This window comes from Rhincodon typus, chromosome 34 (genome assembly GCF_021869965.1).
Source record: "Rhincodon typus isolate 14 chromosome 34, sRhiTyp1.1, whole genome shotgun sequence".
Classification (NCBI taxonomy): domain Eukaryota; kingdom Metazoa; phylum Chordata; class Chondrichthyes; order Orectolobiformes; family Rhincodontidae; genus Rhincodon; species Rhincodon typus.
Window position 1 is genome coordinate 20548616 of NC_063365.1, and position 24825 is coordinate 20573440.

The following is a 24825-nucleotide window of genomic DNA, read 5'->3' on the forward strand; positions in this document are numbered from 1 at the left end:
GTGTGTGTGTGTGTGTGTGTGTGTGTGTGTGTGTGTGTGTGTGTGTGGAGCAGGGCGTTTGTAAGGGTCTTGACTAGTAGAGTTATATGTTGATAGTTCATAATTATTTACCTATTTAGTACAAATATCTGAACTGCATTTTCTGTCACCCTGGATCTAAACAGACAAGTAAATTGTGGAATTTTGCATTTTTTATAAAATCTTTTAAGTTTTGTGATGGCTCCAGGAAAAGCAGAGCTTGATTTCCAATGTGCTAGCCCAGTGAGTTATTTCAACATGTCACTCCCTGACAGATGAATTATAGACATTTGACCTTTCTGAGGATTGATGCTTCCAAATGTTAGATCTGGCAAAACCTTTTGACAGATTCGTTCTTGCCAGAAGTCAGAGCAGAGTCATTTTTTTTTGTGATTAAAATCATCATTTTACTTTTTCCACAGATACATAATTGGGAAGAAAGGGGACACCAAACGAAGACTGGAAAGTGAGACACGAACTTCCATAACCATTCCTAAACCTGGAATAGAGGGAGAGATTGGTGAGATTCAGTGGGAATCCAAGGGGAAAATTTTATTAGCCAGTGAAATTAAACTGGAGAAAGGATGCATACATCTTTTTAAGCACACTTTATCAAGGGCTCTGATCCAGCGTGCAACAAGATTTGGGCAACATTCAGGCCTGGACTGATAAGTGACAAGTAGCATTCATACCACAAGCATCCCAGGAAGTAACCACCTTCCCTTACTTGCTGTTCACAAATCCCTCACCATGAAAATCTAACCCTCAGAGAAAATTCTCTTCCCCTCCCCATCCTAAAAGGGTGTCTTTGCTGGATTCACCCACAAGATTCTGTTCACATCCACTATGTAAATACTATTCAGGATCTTGAATCATCCCTTGCTTTTCTGCACTTTTGTGAAAATAAGCCAAGCCTATCCAATCTTTCATTGTAAGACAAGCCCTCATTCCAGATGTTAAACCAGTAAACCTTCTCTGAGCCAATGTATTTACATCCTTCCTTAATTAGAAACCAAAATTTTATAGAGAATTCAAGAAGACATCTCATCAGTGCCCAGTATAGCTGAAACATTGCATCCTGATTTTAAATTTAAACTCCTCTGGTAATTAAATCCAGCAATTTTTTTTCTCCGTTTGTTCATGGAATGTGGGCATGGCTGGCAAATCAGCATATTCAGCCCATCTGTAATTGCCCAGATGACAGCTGAGTCATCCACATTTCTGTGGGTCTGGAGTCACATGTATTCCAAATCAGAAGAGGAAAGCAAACTTCCTTCCCTAAAGGACATTTATAAACCAGATGTTTTGTTCTGACAATCGACAGTGATTACATGGTCTCCATTAGACTAGTTTTTTAATACAGATTTTTATTGAATTCAAATTCTACAGCCATCAATCTTAGAAAATTATCTTGGGGTTCTGGATTACCACTGCCTCTTCATTTCCTTAAATTTGATCCTTTTGTTAAATTCTTGAGTTAATCATGAATTTTGGGTTCTCCTCTTAGAATTTTTCTTTATGATGGTATTGTATTTATCCTGAAATACCCTTTAAATGTTTGCCACTGCTTCTCTTTTGATCTGTCTGCTAGCTTAACGTCCCTGCTCACTTCTGTTGTGAGGTATGTGTGTTAATATTACTGAGCAAGTAACATGTCGTCAATTCTGAATCTGAGCCTGAATTGGTTCACAACTGATGATGCGTCACCGGACTTGAAACATTAACTCTGCTTTCTTCCCACAGATGATGCCAGAATTGCGGAGTTTCTCCAGCAATTTCTGCTTTTGCTTCAGATCTCCAACTTCCACAGTTCCTTGTTCTATTTCAATTCTAATGTTTTCTTTTTCCAGTTATCACTGGGCAGCAGCGAGTGGGTGTCGCATCAGCACAGACCCGAATCGAGGTGATGTTGGAGAGCTTCCGCAGAAAGCAACCCTTCACTCATTTCCTGTCTTTTGCCGTTAATCAACCCACTATTCAGGAACAGTTTTTGAAGTTTAAAGAGCGTGTGTTGGATGAGTGCTCCCAGGTATGTTTCCAGGGCTGACAACAAGGCATTTCATTAGCTACGATGCAGGATACGTAGGCAAGTGGGATAGGAAATGAAGCTAAAGGATATCTTCAAGAGAAAAGTAACTCTGGCAGGTTCAATGACTAACATTTTTGAATACTAGGTAGGTGAACGTACTTTGAAAAGAACTTGCGCTGATATCGATCTCATGATTTCTCTCAGTGGCTTGTGGCCAATAAAGTATTTTTGAATCAAAAATAAAATACTGTAGATACTGGAAATCTGAAATAAACATAGAAAATGCTAGAAGTAGCACGTGAGGCAGCATGTATGGAGAGAGAAAAATAGAGTTAATGTTTCAGGTTTGTGACCTATAGGCTTTTAATAATGCCTTCCCAGTCCTGTCGGGTTTACTCTGTATATCAATAACCCAATGCAATCCTAACAACGGGTTATACATAATTGTTCTTTATTGAAGCAAGGTACACTGAAAAATAGTTATACGTCACAAGCTTACATGTACATTACTTCACAACCACTGCTGGTCCAGTTTTCTTTTATTCGTTCATGGGATGTGGGCATCGCTGCCTGGGTCAGCATTTATTGCCCATCCTTAATAGCACAGTTAAGAATCAACTACATTTCTGTCAGTCTGGATTCACAGATAAGTTGGACCAGGTAAGGACAGCAATTTCATTCCCTAAAGGGCATTAGTGAACTAGATGGGGTTTTCTGACAATCAACAATGTGTTCATGGCCATCATTAGATTCTTTTATTCCAGATTTTTATTGAATTCAAATGTCACCATCTGCCATGGTGGACTCTAACCCTGACCAGGTCTTCAGAATGTCACCTGGATCTCTGAATTAATAGTCTAGCAATAATATCACCAAGCCATTGGTTTATGTGGTTTTGTCCGAGGAGCAGACCAAAGCGGGTGATTAGCTAGCTCCAGTCGCTAAACCCATGACTCCTGTTCCTGAGCTAATTAACTATCGTTCTGGGATGTGCTTTCTCATTCCACACAAACTGGCCTGAACAATGACACCCACATCCCGTAACTAAATTTAAAAAAAACTTGGTCTGTGCAGCTATTAAGTATCGTACAGGTAAGCTTGTGATGCATAACTATTTTTGCAGTATCTTTGTAGTGTATCTTTCTCCTTCCCATACAAGCAGCCTGTATAATCCACCCTTGACATAGTCCAGTCTTCAGCAGCTGATCACTTTGACCACTGACAAACATCACGAATGTTGTCTTCTACAATTGGGTGAGCTTCCACTCATGGGTGGCACGATGACTCAATGGTTAGCACTGCTGCTTCACAGCACCAGGGACCTGGGTTCACTTCCAGCCTGTGGTGACCGTGTGGAGTTTGCACATTCTCCCTGTGTCTGCATGAGTTTCTGCTGGGTGCTCCGGTTTCCACCCACTGTCCAAAGATGTGCAGGTTAGGTGGATTGGCCATGCTAAATTGTCCTTAATGACCAGGGATCTGCAACCTAGGTGAACTAGCCATGGTAAATGCACGAGTATAAGGATAGAGTGGAATGCTCTTCGGAGGATAGGCAATAACTCAATGGGCCGAATAGCCTCTTCTGTACTGTAGGGATTCTGTGATTCTATTCGGACATTTGCTTGCTTTCCTTGGAAAGACGCTTATTTCTTCGTTCTAACGCACTTTGGCTAACTTGCTCACAGTTGTTGCAGTTTTTGCTGTCTAATCAAAACAATGAGATTTACACAGCATGATCCTGTGGTCAACCACACCTTGCTTTACTACCTAAATGGTACATCACATCTCACGTATTGCATTTGTTTTAAATCAGGATATCAGCCAGACATACTGTATCACCCTGCCGAGTTACAACACACAATTTAAACACCCATATCTCTTCAGAAAACATTAAGAAATGACTCTGAGTTTCTGATGAGTAGGATACCATCCGAGCAATTGACCTTTCAATAGGGTAGTCCTTGTATTTTTTTCTCTCTCATTTTGGTTAACCCAACAAATTCAGGGTTACTGTGCACGGACCTTTCATCAGAACATTCCATTATTTGCAATATTTGGTGTTTAGTTTTGAAGCTGTTGGGCTGCTGTATTTCCTTAACCACAATTTACAGACAGTAAGCTCCCCAAAACTGTAGTGTTGATTTGAGGTGTCAGTCTGATTTGGTCCTGTCTGAGAACTTGCTTCGAGTTGGAATTAATTCTTATGATTAGATGGAAAACCAGCCATTGACCTGGAGCATGAAATGTACAACACGGAATCAATTGCCCTCTCACCCAAATAGTTTGTAAACTTGCATTTATCAAATTTATACACTGAGTGTACTTGAGTAGTGGCCTTTAGGGATGAGGAAGATGGATAATTATATGTCACAGCTGTTTTCCAGACCAGTTGTGATCTGCAAGTATAGCTAATTAACAATAGGCAATTTCATAATTATATTGAAGAATGTTGAGAAAGATGTGCAGAAATGTAAAGTGTTCATCGAATATGGAAATTCAACTGATCAAAGGTTTTTTTGATAAAAAGAACAACGTTGCTAATTAAAGTCAAGGCAATGAACCGATTCGATCTTTTGATTTCTTTGAAGGATTGTAACCTTTTATGAAGCAGGCATTTCAACTAAGCTACAGCATGTAAAATTGATCTGAATCTTCCCTGAGGCCATTCCATTAATGTCATGCAAACCAAAATGACAGGAGGCCTGGCGCTAAGATTGTGTGGAGTGAAATGAACCAATTAGGTAGCTTGGGGTTCCATTTCATACTAGTGTTCCTTGTGTCTGCTTGTCTGCATTCTAATTGCGCATGTGAAGGAAACTGGAGTACTTTAGAGCTATGAGCAACCTCTAGGGCAAGCTGGCAGGTATGTACAAGGATCCCTGAAAGGTCTGGACTGTTAGATCTGCACCTTTTGAGTTATCATTTTGAGTTATTTGACATAGTTTCTGTTCAATTAATACATTTCTACAGTTTGAACACGGATTTTAATCTGACTAACTGAAACCATCTTTCAGAAATCATGACAGTGATGCATCAATGTTTCAAATTCTCTCTTGTGCAGAAACATTGAGAATCATTGATCAAAACATCTGGATGGGTATATGAATGGGATGGGTTTAGAGGGTATGGACCAAATGCTGGCATATGGGACTAGAATAATTTAGGTTATCTGGTCGGCATGGGCGAGTTGGACTGAAGGGTCTGTTTCCGTTCTGTACAACTCTATGATGCTATGAATCAGGTCATTGGGATCAGGTGGCAAAATAATTGTAAAGTATTCACAGGAGACGTAACTTCAGAAATATCACTGTTTTGGAAATGAGCTCTCTGTTTTAATTTGCACCCTTTATGTATAGTCAAACAGATTTTCACTTGCTCGTTTTTTCTTTCTGTTCATGTTTTCTGGTCCTCTGTTCCTCCTGCATCTCCCCCACCTCTCTTGCCCCTCTTTTTGTATTTACAGTAGGTAGTCACACAGTTAGGTCTAAACAAAGTAGGGAACAATATGACATTTTCTTGTTGGTTCAAACATTGTCTGGGTCTCGCTGTCCAAGGCCACAATGGCAAATGACTGTGGGCTCGAAGACTTAATAAATGTTCCCTATTACCTGGGAAAGTAACAATAGCAACATCTCCTGGAGGGTCGCTTCAGTATGTTCTGTTCAATTGCTGTTGCTGCACAAAAGCCTTCCAGTCCATACTCCAGGTCTTTCAGTGCTAATGTGGAACGCTATGAGCGGGATTAAAATATTTCTGAAATTTGCTGATGCAATCTTCTCCAGGTAATTGACTATAATTTTTTTATAGGTGATTAGTTCCAGCAGTTTAACACCACAAAATCTGTTCACTATCAGTGTGAAAACTGCTGTAGTGTAAGCAGATCATAGAATCCCTACAGTGCAGAAGCAGGCCATTCGCCTCATCAGGTCCGCACCGACCCTCCAAAGAGCATCCCTCCCAGACCCACCCCACTACCCTATCCCCGTAACCCTGCATTTACCACGGCTAACCCACACTTCCCTGGACACTAGGGGGCAGTTTAGAATGGCCACTCTACCTAACCTGCACATCTTTGGATTGGGCGAGGAAACTGGAGCACCCAGAGGAAATCCATGCAGATGCGGGGAGACCGTGCAAATTCCACACAGACAGTCACCTGAGAGTGGAATCGAACCTGGGTCACTGGCGCTATGATGCACTTGTGCTAACCACTGAGCTACCATGCTGCCCAAATTGAATTCAAGTTGCAGTTCTTACTATCTCTTCACCATCTGTTGCATTGGATTTGAACATATGTCACCAGGTCATTAACCTGAGGGTCCTGGGTTGCTAGTCCAGTAGCATTCCCTCTGTGTCACCACTTCCCTGCGTAAATGAAGAACTGAATTAAGTCAACCTATGAATTCTACAGTGTAACAAAGAATTTGTACCCAGGAGCATCCTAAAGAGAAAGACTTGTATTTATGTGATGCCTCTCACATAGAGATATTTCGAAGTGCTTTACAGCTATTGCAGTACTTGTGAAGAGTAGTCATTGTTGTAATGTGGGAAACGTGAGTGATTACAGCTGACATTTCAGACATAAATGCAGATCAGCCTGACTCTTGAATTTTGTAGAATCACGTGAAACCTTGAGTACCTTTGTGCTTTGCAGTCATTCTTTGATACCTAATAGAAACCGAAAGAACTGCGGATACTGTAAATAGCAAGTTCTGAGGAAGGGTCACTCAAACTGAAACATTAACTTTGATTTCTCTCCACAGATGCTGAGCTTTTCCAGTAATTTCTGATTTTGGTTCTTTGATGCATGCTGTTCTCCGTGCAGTGATCCTCACCTTTTTCTCCATGCTAGTTTATAGTGTTGCCTGGATGGATAGAATAATATGAATATTCAGCTGTTTGTTCCTCTTCTAGGATCATGGAATTGATGGCAGTATTTTCCAGAACCCAGCAAAGCTCCACCTGACGATCGGAACACTCATCCTGCTTAATGAGCACGAAGTCACCAAAGCCGTTGAATTGCTGCAGAAATGCAAAGAGGACTTCATCAAGTGAGTAAAGCCCCAGTCAACTTTCAGCCATCAGCTTCCTGCTCCTGTAGTGTTCTTCGGCTTGCTGTCATGTTCCAGCAGAGAGATACCATCAGGATTTATGGAACCTGGGACAGAGTCAGTGTTTTCAGATGGTTCAACAAATAGAAGTATATGACAGCTGTTGTTAATACAAAGCCAACTATTTGAAGGCTTCTGCGAGAAACTTTATGATAGCAGCCAGAACTTCCCAAAGGTATTACCTGTGGATTACCATTACCCTGAATTGTTTAATATTATTCTGTCATTTTCAAGGGAAATTGTATATTTACTTGTTACCATGTGACTTAGGCCCAATGATCAGAATGTGATTATGTATGTAGATCCAAATTGACTTGATCCAGATCTCTGAAGTCACAAGGCTGTCCTGTAGAGTCTAGTGTCATCCAGTAGTGACTAGATCAGTGTACTTGTGATAGGTGTGCATTGAAAAGGTCCTGTTTTAAATATTTGTGACTCCACAAGAACGTTTGTAGAATGCAGCATACGGTGAGAATGGTCTGAGAACTCATTCACTCGGTCTGCTTGAAAAGATCTCTTAGACAGCCTTCTAACTGTTTTCTTTCCCCTTCTCTGCTCCAAATGCCAAAACAAGGAAAGTTTAAGCAAGTAATCCAAAGCACAAGTGCACATTTCTAAAATTTGCTTCACTGTATCTCACCCTTTCAACAAATTAAGTAAAAGATCTTCCCCATTGCCAGCCCAGCTTGAACATCCGTCGACTCAAAATCTCTTTACACTGAATAGCTGCATTTCACAAAAGGTCTTTTGGAGTCACAGATATTTAAAACCAGTGTCCCCTCAATGTCCGTCTGTCACTATTGGACTGATCTAGTTACCACTAGATGTCATTACACACTTGATGTTGCTCTGCACAACTGCACTGAAACTTCAGAAGTCCTCTTTCTGACTGTGGGGACCAAGACGTCCAATAAAGAGTAAATGTGCAATTTTCTTTCAAAATGACAATAATTTTCTGTAATCCACCAATAACACCATTGGGAGAATCTGGCTGCTATCATAGAGATATGGAAGGGGGCATGAGAATATGAGAATAGTTGCCTTGTACCTGAAAATATCCCGGGTACTCAATGCAAACATTGTTTGAATTAAAGAATGGGCAACACCAGGAGTCATTAATATGTGCCTTGTGAGGAGCCCTATCTGGTCCCCGCTAAACAGGTTCAGGACAAGCCAGGGCCCCTGTGCTCCACTACTGGGACCTCAGTACAAACTGTTCATGTACTTGTGGAACGACACAAACAATGCTGCACGTTACTGGGGAGTTTCCCCTCTACAGGTCGATAACTTCGCTTTCAACAAGTGTGGAGGTTGACTTCAGGATTTGCATTCAAAAAGTAACGTGATAAATAAAGTGAGAAGATGTTTCCATTAGTGAGACACAGTCACAGAATGAGTGGACCCTCAGTTAAAATAGAGATGTGATGGAATTTCTTCTTCCAGAAAGTAGTGTGTCCCCAAAAGTCTCTGCCCAAGAGAGTTGTGGAGTTTCCATCACTGAAAGTATCTAAAGAGGAGTGAGTTAGATTTTTGAACTATCAGGGAGTCGAAGGGTGTGTTGAGTTGGCATGAAAGAGGAGTTGAGACTGGGACGAATCAGCCAAGATCTTGTTGAAGGTGGAGCAGATCTAAAGGGTCGAATGGCCTACCCCTATTTCTTACAAAATTATATTAATAGATACCTTGGCACACCAGTGTATTGGCACACTGGTGCAACATGTTACAGCAACTGCACTCTAAAAGATTGATTCCCCTTTTAAAGTTGAATGGTTACATCAGGCCTGATTTAAGCCAAGAACAAATTGGGGCTCTGTTTTAAAAAGAAAGGCTGATTATTTAACAAAGAAGATTTGTGTATACAGCATGATGAGCTGCTAGCTGGTCACACTCGTGATACATCTTACAGCAGCACTTTTCAAGAATCTCGGTCAACATGCCTCCATTAATCCTCCATGCTGGAGAATTTCCAGATGCCTTGAGCTAAGGTAACACAGAAGAAAATATTAGTGTAACTTAGTGGAACTAGTTTCTGTAAAAAAAAACATGTATTTTGACTATTTGAGTTTATTGCAGACGTAAAAATGGAATGTAATAGAAATAGGGAGATCAAACAGCATCTGAAAATAGAAATCTTTGATCTGTCTTTTCTCTGCACTGATGCTGATGGGCCTGAGCATATTTGTTTATATTTTCAATTTGGAAATTTTGCTGCCCCACGCCAAGCACCTTTCAACTTAATATTAAAATGCCTCGTGTTTGAAGACCTCGCTTCTCCATCTGTAACCTCTATCCAGAACCATACTTTCAAACTCTGTTTTTTTTATATTATTCATTCACAGGATGAGCTAGGCCAGCATTTATTTCCCTTCCCTAATTGCCAGTTCACGAGGTTCACGAGAATGGTCCCAGGAATGGAAAGCTTAACATATGAGGAACGTTTGAGGACTCTGGGACTATACTCATTGGAGTTTAGAAGGATGAGAGGGGGATCTAATTGAAATTTACAAAATACTGAATGGCCTGGACAAAATGGATGTTGAGAAGATGCTTCCATTGGTAGGAGAGACTAGGACACGAGGGCATAGCCTTAGAGTAAAGGGAAGACCTTTTAGAACGGAGATAAAGAGAAACTTCTTCAGCCAGAGAGTGGTGAATCTATGGAATTCACTGCCACAGAAGGCTGTGGAGGCCAGGTCATTGAGTACGTTTAAGACTGAGATAGATTAGGTTCTTGATTATCAAGGGGATCAAGGGTTACGGGGAGAAAGCAGGAGAATGGGGCTGTGGAACTGATCAGCCATGATTGAATGATGGAGCAGACTTGATGGGCCAAATGGCCTAATTTCTGCTCCTACGTCTTATGGACAGTTAATAGTCACATGGAGGCCAGACCAGGTAAGGATGGCAGTTTCCTTGCCTAAAGGATGTTAATGAACTAGATGGGTTTTTCCTGAGACTGGATATATGGTCATCATTAGACACTTAATTCCATTTTTTTTTATATTGAATTCAAAGTCCACCATCTGTCATAGTGGGATTTGAACCAGGGTTCCCAGAACATAACCCACGTTATTAACAGTCCAGTGATAATCGCTCAACCATTAGCATGCATAGTCTGAATTCTACCCCAAGGCCCTCTGCTCCTCCACCATCTCCTTCTCCTTGACAACCCTGCATTAAATTAGGCTTTTGAACTAGTCTCCTTCCTGATCCCTTTAACCTCTGTCAACCCTACAACTCTGAGGTCTCTATTTCTCCAGTTCTGACCTTGCACATCCCAAGTTCACCTTTTGGCAGCTGTGTCTTCAGCTGCTTCGATCCTAAACTCTGGAATTCCCCCACCTCAACCTCTCTACCTGTCTTGCTTGTCCTCCTTAAGACATTCCTTAACAGCTACCTCTTTGACCGAGTTAATGGTGATCCATGCTGGTATCTCCCCATGTGACTCTGTTTCTAATTTTCTGCCTGAATTTTTCTGTGAATCTCTATTTTAACAATGCTGTGCAGCACATGTTAAGACACTGGGTGGAGGTGGTACAGGAAACAGACCCTACAGCCAGTCCTGATGCTTCAAAATGGGAGGGAGTGAAGGCACTTGTGCTGCTGAATGTTCTGTGACTTGTGATGAGGGAATATGATTAAAATCTGTCCTTACAGCTTGTAGTTAGAAGGCAATGGAAGAACCAACCCTGTTGTTTTGCTGTTGGCAGAAGGGATAGTTTCATGTGCAGAAAGTTCCTCGTGAGGCTGGAGAAACAGGTCTTGCCGAGAACTATGTGAGTAGAAGCAGTGGTAGACGGGGCTGTGGGACCCTGAGGTTTGGGTTCTACATCCAGTTGTGGTGTTGGTAGAAGATTGGTAAATGCCTTCTTTATCCAGGTTGACAATGGTTGGATCCTTTGCATTTTGCTTGAGGGAGGTAGAAAGAATAGAAAACTCTAGCACATGCAGATGAAGCATATAACCATTCCAATTCTTAATGTATTTAGTTGTCAAAGTGCCATAGTAGAACATGCCTTGCCTCCATCCTGGTGTTGCTGTTGCATATTCACTACTCTCTATTGTGCGAACAGTAATAAAACAACAAAGCCTGCTGAGAGTCATCAGAGGGCGTGAATATAAATGAGTGCCAATGTGTTCAACCTCCTGCTTGAGTAAGCAGCTTTAAATAGTTTCGCTCCAAGGCCAGTGAAAGATTGGAACAGTATCCCTCAGGAGATTATGACGCATTCATAGATTGATGTTTGTTAGGCATGCATCATGTGGTTTACATGATGAGCACTAATGAGAAGTGAAGTAATTAATGCTAATTGTGCAGTAGGTTAAGTACAATTCTACTGCTTCTCGTATGTTTGCCACCACAAAATTAAGGAAATGCTTCACAATATTTAGGGCAATTTTAAAAATCTGATTAAACTTAACCTGCAAAGTTTTCAATCGTTCCTTTATGTTTTCATATACTATAATTTTTTTGTTTCTTGCTTCTGTTATTGGTTCCAGTTGATGCTTCAGTTTACTCAGTAGCATTTTCAGGTCTTGGATAGGAGGTTATTGCTTCAACGCCACTCCTGAGTTGGAGCACCACTGTCAGGGACGCTGTCCTTCAGATGTAGTTTTAAATGCACTAAGCAGGAAAAGAAGCTACTGAAGCAAAGTAGTCTCCAGCAATGCCTCACTAATGGATTTTGGGAGAGGCCAGAGTTAGTGAAGGCAGCAGAAGGGTAACAGAGGGGTAGTGCACAGTGACTACAGTGACACAAGATGACCTTGATAATTAGAGGGTTTCAAACAAGAGCAATCAGGGTGAAGTTGGACTGTAATAATCTGACCTAGAACTTTAGAAGGATCCTCTCTCCAACTGAGATAATCTGTATTAAAGCAAAAATATCTTACTTGTGTAATAACAGAGGATTCAGATATGCCAGGTAGGACCATTAGATCATCCCCAGTAAGGCTAAAGGCAGTAAGTTTAGAACAACACAGCATCCTTTCAAATTCTGTAATGTTTGCCATCCAAATTGTACTGTACAACTATTCGTGAATATCTGCCATCTCAGAGATAAAGTTTACAACCTTTAAATTCCTTTGCCTCACTTTTATTTTTTATAGCAGTTTTGCTTGTTTTTGTAAATGGCAATGTAGCTGAATGATGCAGCCCGTCCACTCTGAGCTGCAGCAATTACAGGCATTTCCCGCCATTTTCTGTATTAAATGTCTACTGGAGAGTGCTGCAAAAGGCTTCAAATCCTATTTCTCCTGCTGTTCTGTTCAGGTCCAGTTAGTGGCGAATGAGCATCTATCAATTCTAAGCTGAAGTTCCAATGCAGGTTTAATCACAACAGAAATAAAGACTGGCATTTATATAGCACCTATAGGGAGACTGTTGCAAAGACAATAGTAATGTCACTGGATTAGTAATCTCGAGGCCTAGGTTAACACTGTTGAGGGATGGGATGCTGCACAAGTACAAATCCCATCATGGCAGCAGTTGGAATTTAAATTCATCAAACACGAATCTCAGTTAGGATAAATGCAAAATGATCAATTGTTGTAAAATTCCTGTTAGGTCCGTTAACGTCCTTTAGGGAAGGAAATCCATTGTCCTTACTTGGTCTGGCCTACTAGTGACTCCAACCCCACAGCATTATGGCTGACTCTTAACTGCCTTCTGAAATTCCCTAGACAGCCACTCGCGCAATGAGGTGTAGGCAATAAATGCAAGCCTTTTCAGTGATTCCCACACCCCATGTAATAATTATTTTAAAAAGCCGAAGTAGTACACTAGCTGAATCCTGGACCTTTTGACTAAATTCAGTTGCAGCTTCCTTTGCTCTGTCTTGGTAACTTGAACATGGTTTTTACCAAAATTACAGCAGCATTGCAGGAGAAACTCAAAAGAATCTGCTCCAATTTCCACCTTTTTACCATGTGTAAGACTCAGTTAAATACTCTGAATAATGGTATTTGATGTAAGTTGTCGGAATTATATGTACTTTAATATCTTTTATTCTAGATACTTTACTTTGAATCTTGAATGTGGCATACGGATTTCTATATGTCTGAAATGGTTTGGTGACTAACATGTTAGTATTTCTGTAGCCATGGTGATTTCTTGTATGAGAGAGAGTTCCTTGGACATAAAGGGGTTTACGTTGTGCAAGAACACGAGCAAACAGAGTAAACTGTCATGCTTTAGGCTTTCGGTTTAGAAGGTCAGAGATTTTTTTTTTGATTAGGGAAAACACCCAAGCTCAAAAAAAAAATACATTTCAGAATGAGTTTAGCAGTTTTGCAGAAGTCTTGACTGGAGCTGGATATGTCAAATAGTTGGTCCTGACAAAATAAGGAGATGGTTTCTAACTGTTAAGAAATAGGTTACCTCAATGTAAGCAGTTTTGTTTGAAGTTTTCAGACCAGAACTGTTTGGCTAAAACCGTGGTGGGGTTGTTTGAAGCTGAGAAAATATAAGCTCAGTCATAGGAAGACTTGAGGATGAGGCTGTTAGATTCTTAAGACAGAAGCTTGAAGCCATTGTCAAATTAAGCCCAGTAGATGAGAAAGAGAAGGGAATTCTCTCTGGTGTGAGTACTGTAAAGGTGTGATGTTGAGGTTATAGGGACTGTATTTAACAAAGTGTTTCTAAATCTGTAAACTCTTGTTCTATGTAAATAGTTAGCTTTATTCTATTTTATCTTCATTTCTTTTGTGCAGTAATCTTCTGTTTTGTTGTTATCTTCAGCATTGCATATTTGTGTTTCAGTGAAAGACTATCTCATTAAAACTAAAACAGAAAATAAAATATGATCAATCAAGTAAGATTTCCATCTAGGATCTGATTTGTCCAGTAATAACATTAGCTGGGATCACAATGTTTTTCCTAAGTTATTTGTGGCTTCTGCCACTGAACAGGCATTCATCTGGCCCTTTTTGAGTGACTGTATTCTTAATTTTGTCCTACCATTCTGTTTGCAGTTAGAATAATGGAAAATTTTTATTTGAAAGAACTATTGAAGGAGAAGGACACATAGGGGAACTTCAGAGAGAAAGTAACAGATGGCTGGCAATGGAATGATAAACCACATGGGCAGGGTGCCCCGATCACATCCTAGATCTGACTGGGCTTTTATGAAATCATTATGCACCCCTGGCTGTAGCACACAGCTCATGCCAGCTGCTGTATGCTTCAAATGAGGAAGGAGATCTAGAAATTCAGGAGGCAGGAACACGAATGAAATTGGAGAATAATCTTTGTTTGAGTTCTTCATGCAAGGAATGTGGAAGCAGCATCTTTAAACAAGAGAAGAATTGTATTTCAGTAGCACCTTTCATAACTTCAAGATTCTTCAAAGTACCTTACACAAACAGCTTTACTTATTGAAGGGTAGCCACTGTTGTAATCATCCAAATTGCTTATTATGCAGATTTCACTCTATTCACAAGACCTTCCCTGTGATTTGGTTTTGAAATGGACCTGAGGTAAACTCGATCAGTGTTGGCAGCAGAGAGAATGTTGTGAAAGTGGACTGTGATGGAAGAAAATTCGGTAATTTGGGCTCCTTTCCACAGTCATGTGATGTTATCGGGTTATGTCTCTGTGTGTTTTGCAATGTCTGAGTGTTAAGCTCTTTGCAGTAGCTTGCAGGGTTACAATTATACAGTGGTCCCCATTGAGACTATTACAAAGAACCTGGCTTGATTCTGATATTCAGTAATGTGAACTGAACAAAGTAACTTTGAAAAAGTGAGTCCACAAGATCTAAATGACACATCACAAGGCAGTGGTTTATACTTTATATACATAATAGTTGAAAACTTAAAAGGGAAACTTTGTAAATTACCTGCTTTCATACTGTGTCATGCAGTGATTCTCCAGTTACATGGAGTAATTTGATTGATCCACTGACCACGTCGTTTTGGATTTTTTTTTATGAGTATTTCAGCAGCTGTGTTTTCTGTCCTGATTTTATGCAGCATTTCACTCTACATCAGGATCACAGATTACAGCTGCATAAAGAGCAGATGGAATTATTTTAAAATTGAATCAGGGCAGGAGGAGTTCCTTAGGTTCTTGTTGAAATCTATTCCTTAAATTGTGTAGTGAGGAGCCACCTCGACAGTGATCTCTCTGTCTCAATATTTGCATGACTAACACTGCACAGTAACTAACTGAGGAAATTAGGCCAGGGTGAATGGCAAAGTATGTGAACTACCAGAATATATAACTGCCAAAGGAAAGACAGAAAATTAAGAATAGAATGGACAGTGCCATTGAAGTGCTATCAGTAGCACTGTGGTAAGTCAGACCTTTGTGTTATAAATACTTAGATCAAAAATAATACCTATAAGAAAACATTTTAAAGAATGCACACATCTTTGATAGTTTGGTAATCGGCATCAACAGCCACTCTTCTGAAGAGCTATACATACATTAAGGAGGGTGAACTGAACTGCAATGAGCGAGATTTCAATTGTAAAGGAAGGAGCTAAGAAGAGAGAGTAGAGAGCAGTATCACAGAAGCCAAGAAATAACTTGTATTAACCTGGCACCTTTCATGTCCTCAGGATATCCCAAAGCATTTCCTTTCGAAGTTAGTCACTGTTGCAGTCTTGGAAACATGGCTGGTTTCTGTACAACAAGCTCCCACAAACAGCAATGCAATTGTGACCTGATGGTCTACATTTAAGTGAGGTTGGTTGCAAGATAAATATAGCCCAGGATACCACGGCTTTCTTCGAATATTGTGAGAAGTCTTGCATTCCCTCTTGAAAGCGCAGATTGGACTCAGTTTAACATCTTATCTGAAACACCAGCGTCTCCAGCTTTGTAGCACTCCTTTGGTCGTGTACTAGAGTGTTACGCTGGATTGTGTTCATATCTTGGGAGTGGGACTGGAACCTATGGCTGTTTGACTCTGATCTGAATGTGATAGCATTGTCCAAGGTTGGCACCTTATGAAGTTGAAGGAATGAACTGCTGAAGCATATTTATTATAAAAGCCAAATAAATGAGGAGAGCCTGGAATGCTAGTCTAATGTTGGTCAGTTGAAGATGAAGATGCAAATTTAAGTTGGTGTAAAGTAAATTAAAATGGATATTGTAAGAATCATTAAAGGTGGATGTTTGAGTTGATCTATAAGGTTAGGCAATGGTACTGATGGGTAAGGGTCAGAGAGCCATATGGCCTTTTCATTCTGTCTGGCTGTGTGTGTGTGTTTTTGTGTGTGTGTGTGTGAGTGAGAGAGAGATGGGAGAGTATTTGAGTAAGACTAATTAAACAGTTCATGGCTCACCTTTTGTAGTTTATATTTTGTTTCTGATGCCATTGGGGTATGACTCATTTGTTTAAATTGGAGACCCCAGTCTTTAAATAGTTGCTGTGGCTATGCTTGTGTTGAGTGCTTGCTCATCCTCTGACTGACTTGCGCTATGCTTCTGTTCCAGCAACCTTACTGGTGGAAAGCCTCTCCTGGTGAGAATGGAAGGGATTGAATACATGAATGATGACCCAAGTATGGTAGATGTACTTTATGGAAAGATTGAAATGAAGAATGGAACAGACCAGTAAGTGATGAAGAACTTGACAATTCAATCATTCCCTGTGTGGTTTCTCAAGAAGACCAGCTCTCCCACAGATCATAGATGCAAAAATAAATGTACCCTTTCCTCTCCTTTTAGCAATCAAATGTCTCCAAATGGGTCCAGAGACCCAGATAATGTTATGGGGACGCGGGTTCAAATCCTGCCATGGCAAGTGATGGAATTTGAATTCAATTTTAAAAAATTGGAATTAAGAGTATAATAGTGACCACAAATCCATTTCCGATTGTTATAAAAACCCACCTTGTTCACTAATGTCGTGTAGGGAAGGAAACTGCCATCCGTACCTAGTGTAGCCTTTTTATGATTCCACACCCACAGCAATGGGTCTGGGCAAACTGGGATGGACAATAAATGCTAGCCGAGCCAGTGACACCCTCATCCCATGAATGAACTTTTTGTTTAAAAATTCCTAGCCAACCATTTCCGCAGGGAACAGTGTCTCCAAAAACCAGGTCAACCGGCCATTCATGTTGTAGCTGTTTGGGAAACTTTGTCGTTGAATATTGTATTCATGCATCAAATATATACGACTCGGACTGCGCTGCCAGAAAGGGTGGACCAAGCATTTGAGGTTTGGTGCAATTATTGGTGCCACGAGACTTTGTCCGGCTTCCACTGGTGAAAATGCGGTGAGCTGAGCTGAGGACTATTTTACACCTGCGATTTACTGAATTCTGTGCTGGTGGGGGAGGGGGCGAAGCAGTCAATGATATGATATGATTTGATTTGATTTGATTTATTATTGTCATATGTACCTAGGTACAGTGAAAAGTTTTGTTTTGCGTGCAGTACAGACAAATCATACCACACGAAGTGCATTAGGGTAATAAGGTGGAGCGAGGAATACAATGTTACAGCTGCAGAGAAGGTGCACAGAGAGCGAGATCAACATTTATTTTAAAATTTGAGCGATCCATTTAGAAGTCTAGTAACAGAAAGGAAGAAGCTGTTCTTGAATCTATTGGTACGTGTATTCAAACCTCTATACCTTCTGCCGAACAGAAGAGGATAGAAGAGAGTGTAACCGGGGTGGGAAGGATCTTTGAGTATGTTGGTTGCTTTCCTGAGGCAGTGGGAAATATGGATGGAGTCAATGGATGGAAGGCTGGCTTGCATGATGGACTGGGCCATGTTCATGACTCTTTATGTTTCTTATGGTGCTCTCAGTATCTTATGGCCATAAGTGCTCTGGCACTATATTACTGACCAGTGCAGAAATCTGCTTCAGCAGTTGCCCTCCAGTGTCAGGATCCCAGGTCAGGTGATATTAAAGACATCCTGTTTATAGTTGCTTATTTACGTGGAAAATGGAAGTCATTCTCAACCACGCAGGGGACCTGATTGCTATACTGCTTGACAGCCTTACTGATTGGAATCTCTCTCTACTCCAGGGAATTCTACGTTGTGCCACTGTAACCCAGGTGGGGTCCCACTGGAGGCTTCTACTTGGTTGATGGTATCACTACTAGCCCATCCTCACCAGTCAGATCATAGGAGAGAATTTAAAAAGAACAAAATACTGCGAGTGCTGGAGAAACTCAGCAGTCTGGCAGCACCTGTGAAAGGAGAAACAGTAAATATTTTGAGTTTGATGTGACTATTGAAGAAGAATTCCTTTTTTCTCTCTCTCTCTCCACAGATTTGACCAGACATGCTGAGTTTCTCCAGCACTTTCTGTTCTTGAGCCAGAAGAGATTGCCATGTTAGGATTTAGGAGTTGGAGTAGTTTAGGGCAAGGCCCCCTCCTGTGACAGTGTAAAAATACTTTTTACGTTCCCTCAGCCACCCAAAGGGCCAAGTCATTTAGCACCACTTGTATGCTGTGTATTCCTAGTGTGACAAAGGAAAGTTCATGCGATCCAAAAATGGCTTTATGAACTGTTTTAGTCATGTCCTTTTGAATGCCCCCTGAGGTTGGAATTATTCGGAATAATTTGTATTGTTGAGTACAGTCTGTGAGTGTGTTTTGTTTTATTTTATTTATTTGATGGATGCATGCATCACATTTATTTCCTATCCCTCATTGTCCTTGAGAAGGGAATGGTGACCTGAGCTGACTTCTTCAACCTCTGCAGGCTATATGGTGTGTGTGCATGCACCCATAAGGTGGGAGTTGTTGCGGTGGGAGTTTCAGGACATTTTGCAGCAGCAGTGAAGGAGCATTCCAAAGGAGAGTACTGTCGGACTCAAAACATTAACTCTGTTTCTTTCTCCACAGATGCAGCCAGATCTGAGTTTCTCCAGTATTGTCTGTTTTTAAAATAAGGTTCTCTGTTAGTTTGATTCTCCCTGGTGTCAAAAGGTCATGGGTTCATGCCCCACTCCAGGACCTAAGCAAATAATACAGGGTTATGTTTCGAACTGATATTAATGGTGACAGAAAACTCAAGACACTCACACACAGCCAAACGTCTCTCAATGGTCATTTTGGGGAGATCGTGTAGCATAGTGGACAGCCTCAAAATGACCATTACGTGACATTTGGTTGCGTGTGAGTGTCATGACTTTACTGTCACCATTAATATCTGTTCGAAACATCAGTCCCTGAGCCAGAATCTCAAGGTTCAAGTCACACACCAAGACTTGATGGCTAAGGAAATAGGGCAGCCGAACAGCTTGAGTAACAACTTGTAAATTATTCCAGGACACTCCAATAACAGGTGGTAAGGGCAGGAGAGATTCCTGGTCAGCCACATAATGGAAAGAAACTTGGCGTCTCCACCATCGCTATCACAGCTCCAGAGCTATAACATTTGTAGGTGGTGTTTTAGGGACCTCAGTGCTCGGGGTTATGAAGAAATAAAATTAGTGAAGATGGCAAGAGTGCATCAGATAGTGGCCTGTTGAACCTCTGCAGCCGCACACTCAAGCTTTAATAACTCCTTCTTTCCTATTGCTCGTATTGCAGATAGATTTTGTCTGAGAGAGGCTGGCCTGAGCCATTTTGTACCTATTGGAGAAATAGCACTCAGGATTCATTGCTGGGTTACTGCTGCTTTTTGAAAATGAAATAAATGGGGAAAACTGGAAGGAGATTATCACTATCTTAGAATGCAAACTGAGCTGGCTACAAGCAAATTGAGGGGACAGTAGAGACACCAGATTTAAGTGTTTAAAAGGGAGCTACTTAGGAAAATGATGATGCTTGGGAATTATGGAGAAAAGGGCAATGTGTTGTGGATCAAACTATTAGCCGTGTCACATTCAACAAAATTGCAAGGAAACGTAGATGGGCTCAACTCCCTCCTCATCAACAAATGGTGGTTAAATAGAGATTTTCCTGTGCTTGCTAATGATGGAAATCCCTCAGACTTGGGGTGAAATAGACAGCAGTTAGTTCCTTATCTTCCCATTCTCCTTCTGACCCCACCGGAGTGGGAAGAAAAACCCACTTTGAAACACAAGCTGACCAAACACAATACAGGTGTGGTTACTGTTATAAAACATAAATCTGGTTTACCTTCTCCAATCTTATGTAGCCTGCTGTACTTTGGAGAAACCAAACGCAGGCTGGGAGACCGCTTGGCAGAACACCTGGTCCACGCGCAAGCATGACCCTGACCTTCCCGTAGCCGTCAGTTTAACACAGCGCCCTGCTCACATGCCCACTTATCTGTCCTCCGCATGCTGCAGTGTTCCAGTGAATCACAGCACAACCTGGAGGAACAGCATCTCATCTTCACACTACGCACTTTACAGCATTCTGGATTTAATGTGAGTTCATCATCTTCAAATTGTGAACAACTCCATTTCTTCCTTTACTTGTTACATTCTCTGTCACCATGACCTCTCTCCCCTCCCCCATGCCAGGTGCACTGTGTTCTTTCCAGTCTGGCAGCTAGACACACCATTGTTCTGCCATTCTCACATTCTGATCCCTTAATCTGAATTATCAACATCCTTTCTCCCCCAGCACTCTACACCACCCTACCCCCCCTAAAAAAAGTAGCATAAATGCTCTGGTAATGATTTATCTAAACTCAAAACGTTAGCTTGCTCTCTCTCTCCATAGATGCTGCCTGACCCGCTGTGATCTTTAGCATTTGTTGTTTTCAGTATAAATCTGGTTTTGGTTCCCCTTCCTCATGTGTTTCTGTGACCAGTTATTCCTTTGTGAATAGATTGCAGCTGATTGCAGATGGACTGATGGAGCGATTTGTTGCTTCTGGACTGATGGAGAAGGACTGGGACAGGGTAAAGCTTCATGCTACTTTGATGAACACTCTTTTCAGAAGGGACCCAACAGGTAAGTATTAAATGGTCAACCCATTTCATTTTGCTTACCCAATTCAACATCACTCTATGCTATGTTTATGATAACAAAGGTAAATTTGCCATAGCAACCCTATGGTCTACGAGAACTGTCTTAATAGAGAGAGAGAGAGACAACTGGTGGTCTTTTAACCTGAGGGTCGCCACGCCTCAGGTGAGGGGAGAGGGTGAGAAGGAGAGTCTGTCATGGTACCCTCAGACAGTGTGGAAACTAAACCCATGCTGTTGACATCACTGCATCATAAACCAGCCAACTGCCCAAATCAACTACCGCCTATTCACCCAAAGAACATGCAGTGATCAACATGCTTTGTAGACCATGATAATTAAACTCTTAGAATTCAAGGTACTGGTATAAAGATGTTTCACAGAACTTACAACATTTCCAGATAGAAAAGGCAAGTAAACATTATGGGTATTAAATCATGGATTATTGCAATACCGCAGAGCAGGAAGAGGCCATTCAGCTCATCAGGTCTGGGCCAATTCTTTGAAAATTAGTATGAATTAATCCCACTCCTTCCTCTTTCTCCTCATCTTGGCAATTTTTTTTTCTCATTTTCCTATCAGACAATACATTTCATGTCCTAGTCATGGATTAGTTCTGAAATGTTGATTTGTTTCCATAATACCTTGTGTAGTGATGTCTTGACAGGTGCAGAAAGACTTTGAGGTGTGTTTAAGATTTCATTAGAAGGAGGGAACCATCCCATTATTGCTACAGATTGGTGCACAAGCTCACAGCCGTCCACAGTTGTCTTTGTGCATATTGCTGATGCTGAGATTGGCAGAAGTTCCTCTATTTATTTCCGGATTCACCTCAGCCCTTGGTCAGACGCATAGATTAATTCTAGCGGTATGTGTATGTAATGAAGAAGTATAGTTATGGTTTGATGTGGCTCACCTCAAACTGTGTCCCATCAGCAGCTCCTCCAGTATAGAGTAATAAGGCACATAATCTTACTCTGGTTTGCTGGAGAGAGGAAGTCTAGGCTGGGTGATGTTTAGAGTTGTACAGGTGTGCAGGATACTGTTGTCAGTATTGAGTTGTCTACCTGTTTTCAACCTCAAAGAAACTGATGAAGTGTTATCCTTTTTTAGTCTGGTTTGACACTTGAATCTGTTGGGCTTTTGGTAAGATTAATGCACTCTCCCTGAGGGCACTTGGAGTGGTTTCAGGGTCATGATAAGCCTATGTTGATGTAGCTCACAGGTGAAAAATAGTTATTATGCGGGAGCAGCTGGACAACGAACAGTCCCTTTAGACCCTCATACACACACTTGCTCTGATGCTCGCTCATTTTCTCTCTCGTGCGCTGTCTCGCTCTTGCTTGTGCTCACGCTCTCGCTCCATCATGGTCCCTTCTCCCTCTCGCGTGCTCCCACTCCTTCGCTCTCGCTCCAATCCCACAAGAGTTAAAAATGTCCGTAGGAGGTGGTGGGGAAGAGGGATATCAATCCAAGTGTGTTCCAGTGTCACTGAGTGCTACTGATTGGCACCTTCCAAAGTCCAGGACTTCATCTTTGAGTCTCTGCAGCAGATGCTCCAATGAGAACAGACCACGATCTGATGCCATCTTGTCATTGTTGACTGAGAACCTAGAACCAGAATAAAACCCCTTTGGGCTGTATGTTTGGCAGCTTGCCACCACATTCTCCAGGGAAGTTAGGAATAGGCAATAAAAGTCAACCTAGCTGCCAAACACCCACATTGCCTTGAATAAATTATTTAAATAAAGTGTACATTGTGAATTGAAGCTATAATTGCAGTGCCTGACTACAATTACAGAATGCCCCATACTGTGATTCATGAGACATAAGAGCAGAAGTAGGTCATTTAGCCCGTCGGATCTGTTCTGTTTGGGGAAAACAAACTGAACTGCATTACGTTGTAATCTGAGATTTGAATTGTGATGTATCTTTATAGAATATATTTATAAAGCATACTTTTGGTGTGGAAAAAGGTAGCTTTGTTTTAAGTTAATTCACGGGATAAGAGTGTCGCTAGGCCAGAATTTATTGCCCATTGCTAATTGCCCAGAGGGCAGTTAAAAGTTAACCACTTTGTTGTGGGTTTGGAGTCATGTGTAGGCCAGACCAGGTAAGATTGGTAGTTTCCTTCCCTAAAGGACATTGGGTTTTCTGACAATTGACAATGGTTTCATGGTTACTTAATTCCAAATTTTTTTTTACTGAAATCAAATTCGGCTATTTCCTGTGGCGGGATTCGAGCCTGGGTGCGCAGAACATTGCCTGGGTCCCTGGATTAACTGCTCAATGATAATACCACTAGGCTGTCCTCTCCCTTTCAACTCTTCTAATACTGATTCCACACTTACCTGAGTTTGCAAATGGGTTACTAATAAATGTGAGTCAAGGATATTTCAGAGTTGTATGCATAAGCTTTGATTTTGTGGTTACAATGTAGTGACTATGTTGATCCCTGAATGATGCACATCTTTGTCTCTTTTCAGTGGAAGGTCGAACCAGTACTGCTTTGGGGAAGCAGAATTTCCGTGAAAGGGAGTCCTTTGATGCAAGAAATGTACTGAAGGTTGGTAACTTAGAAGCAAACTCTGATCAGGAAAATAAATTCAATTATAGACTGTTAACTGGAACTTGAAAAATACTGAGTGGCTCCCAGTTGGTCAGGTGACTTTATGCTCTGACTGATATCATAGTGAGCTGTGCAAAATGGATAGATCCCGGGTAAAATACCTGCTTGTGGATTTTGACAGTGGTTTGGGGTTCAGTAATTATTTTATTCACCACTCCAAGTCTGTTAAAGCTCGATTGGAGCAGGCTTCTATTTATAGTACAATTATTCCAGAGTTCAGCAGTCAAAATAATTTTTTCCAATAAAGACACAAAGTATGCAATCATGCCTCTGAGTTGGAACATTTGGATTTAATTCCTGCTCCAGTGACTTGAGCTCAAGAAATTAGAGTCATAGAGTCATACAGCATAGAAACAGGGTCTTCAGCCCACAGCATCTGTGCTGACCAACAAACACCAAACTACACTAATCCCATTTACCTGCCTTTATGCCAGGGCATAATAGGCTATGGACAATTAAATGCTCAACCGGATGCTTTTTAAAAATTGAGAGTCCCTGCCTCCACCACCCTCTTAGGCAGTGTGTTCCATGTTTCTCTCTGTGTAAGAACATGTTTTCTCAGATCTCCCCTAAACGTCCTCACCTAAAGGTTGTGCCCTCTGGTCGTAGATTCATCTGTCACGGTAAAAAGATTCTCACAATCTACTCTAAGCCACTCATAACTTTGTATACCTCAAACCCCCCTCAGACTCCTGTGCTCCAAGGAAAACAAACCCAGCCAATCCAGTCTCTCCTCATAACTGAGAGTTTCCATCCTAGATAACACCCTGGTGAATCTCCTCTATACCTCTTCAATGCAATCATGTCCTTCTGATAGTGTGATGACCAGAACTCCACACCCTATTCCATCTGTGGCCTAACCAATTTTTTATAAAGTTGTAACAAGACTTCCTTATATTCTACATGCTGGTTAATGAAAGCAAGCATCCTGCCTTCTTCACTATCTTGTCTACAGGTATTGACAGCTTCGGGGATCTATGGATATATACATCAAGGTCCCTTCATTCCTCAGTTCTCCCTATGGAGAATCATTGTCCTTCCTTTATTACATCTCCCAAAATGGATCATCTTGCACTTTTTGGGATTAAATTGCTGTGGTCAATTTACCAGCTGGTCAGTATCAATACCTGACACCATCCTCCTCACTGTCAAAAACAGTTCCAATTTTCATATCATC

At 41.2% G+C, this 24825-nt stretch overlaps 1 protein-coding gene across 4 annotated transcripts in view; it reads left to right on the top strand.

Annotated features, from left to right (window-relative positions):
* The window catches only part of ascc1 (activating signal cointegrator 1 complex subunit 1), a 54420-nt gene that overhangs the window by 16594 nt on the left and 13001 nt on the right, over positions 1 to 24825 (top strand). For all 4 annotated transcript variants that reach the window (XM_048616214.1, XM_048616216.1, XM_048616215.1 and 1 more), the window contains exons 4-9: positions 441 to 538; positions 1869 to 2047; positions 6962 to 7098; positions 16601 to 16720; positions 20881 to 21005; positions 23506 to 23585. In XM_048616214.1, the coding sequence (XP_048472171.1) occupies positions 441 to 538; positions 1869 to 2047; positions 6962 to 7098; positions 16601 to 16720; positions 20881 to 21005; positions 23506 to 23585 (739 nt within the window). The remainder of the gene's footprint in view (positions 1 to 440; positions 539 to 1868; positions 2048 to 6961; positions 7099 to 16600; positions 16721 to 20880; positions 21006 to 23505; positions 23586 to 24825) is intronic.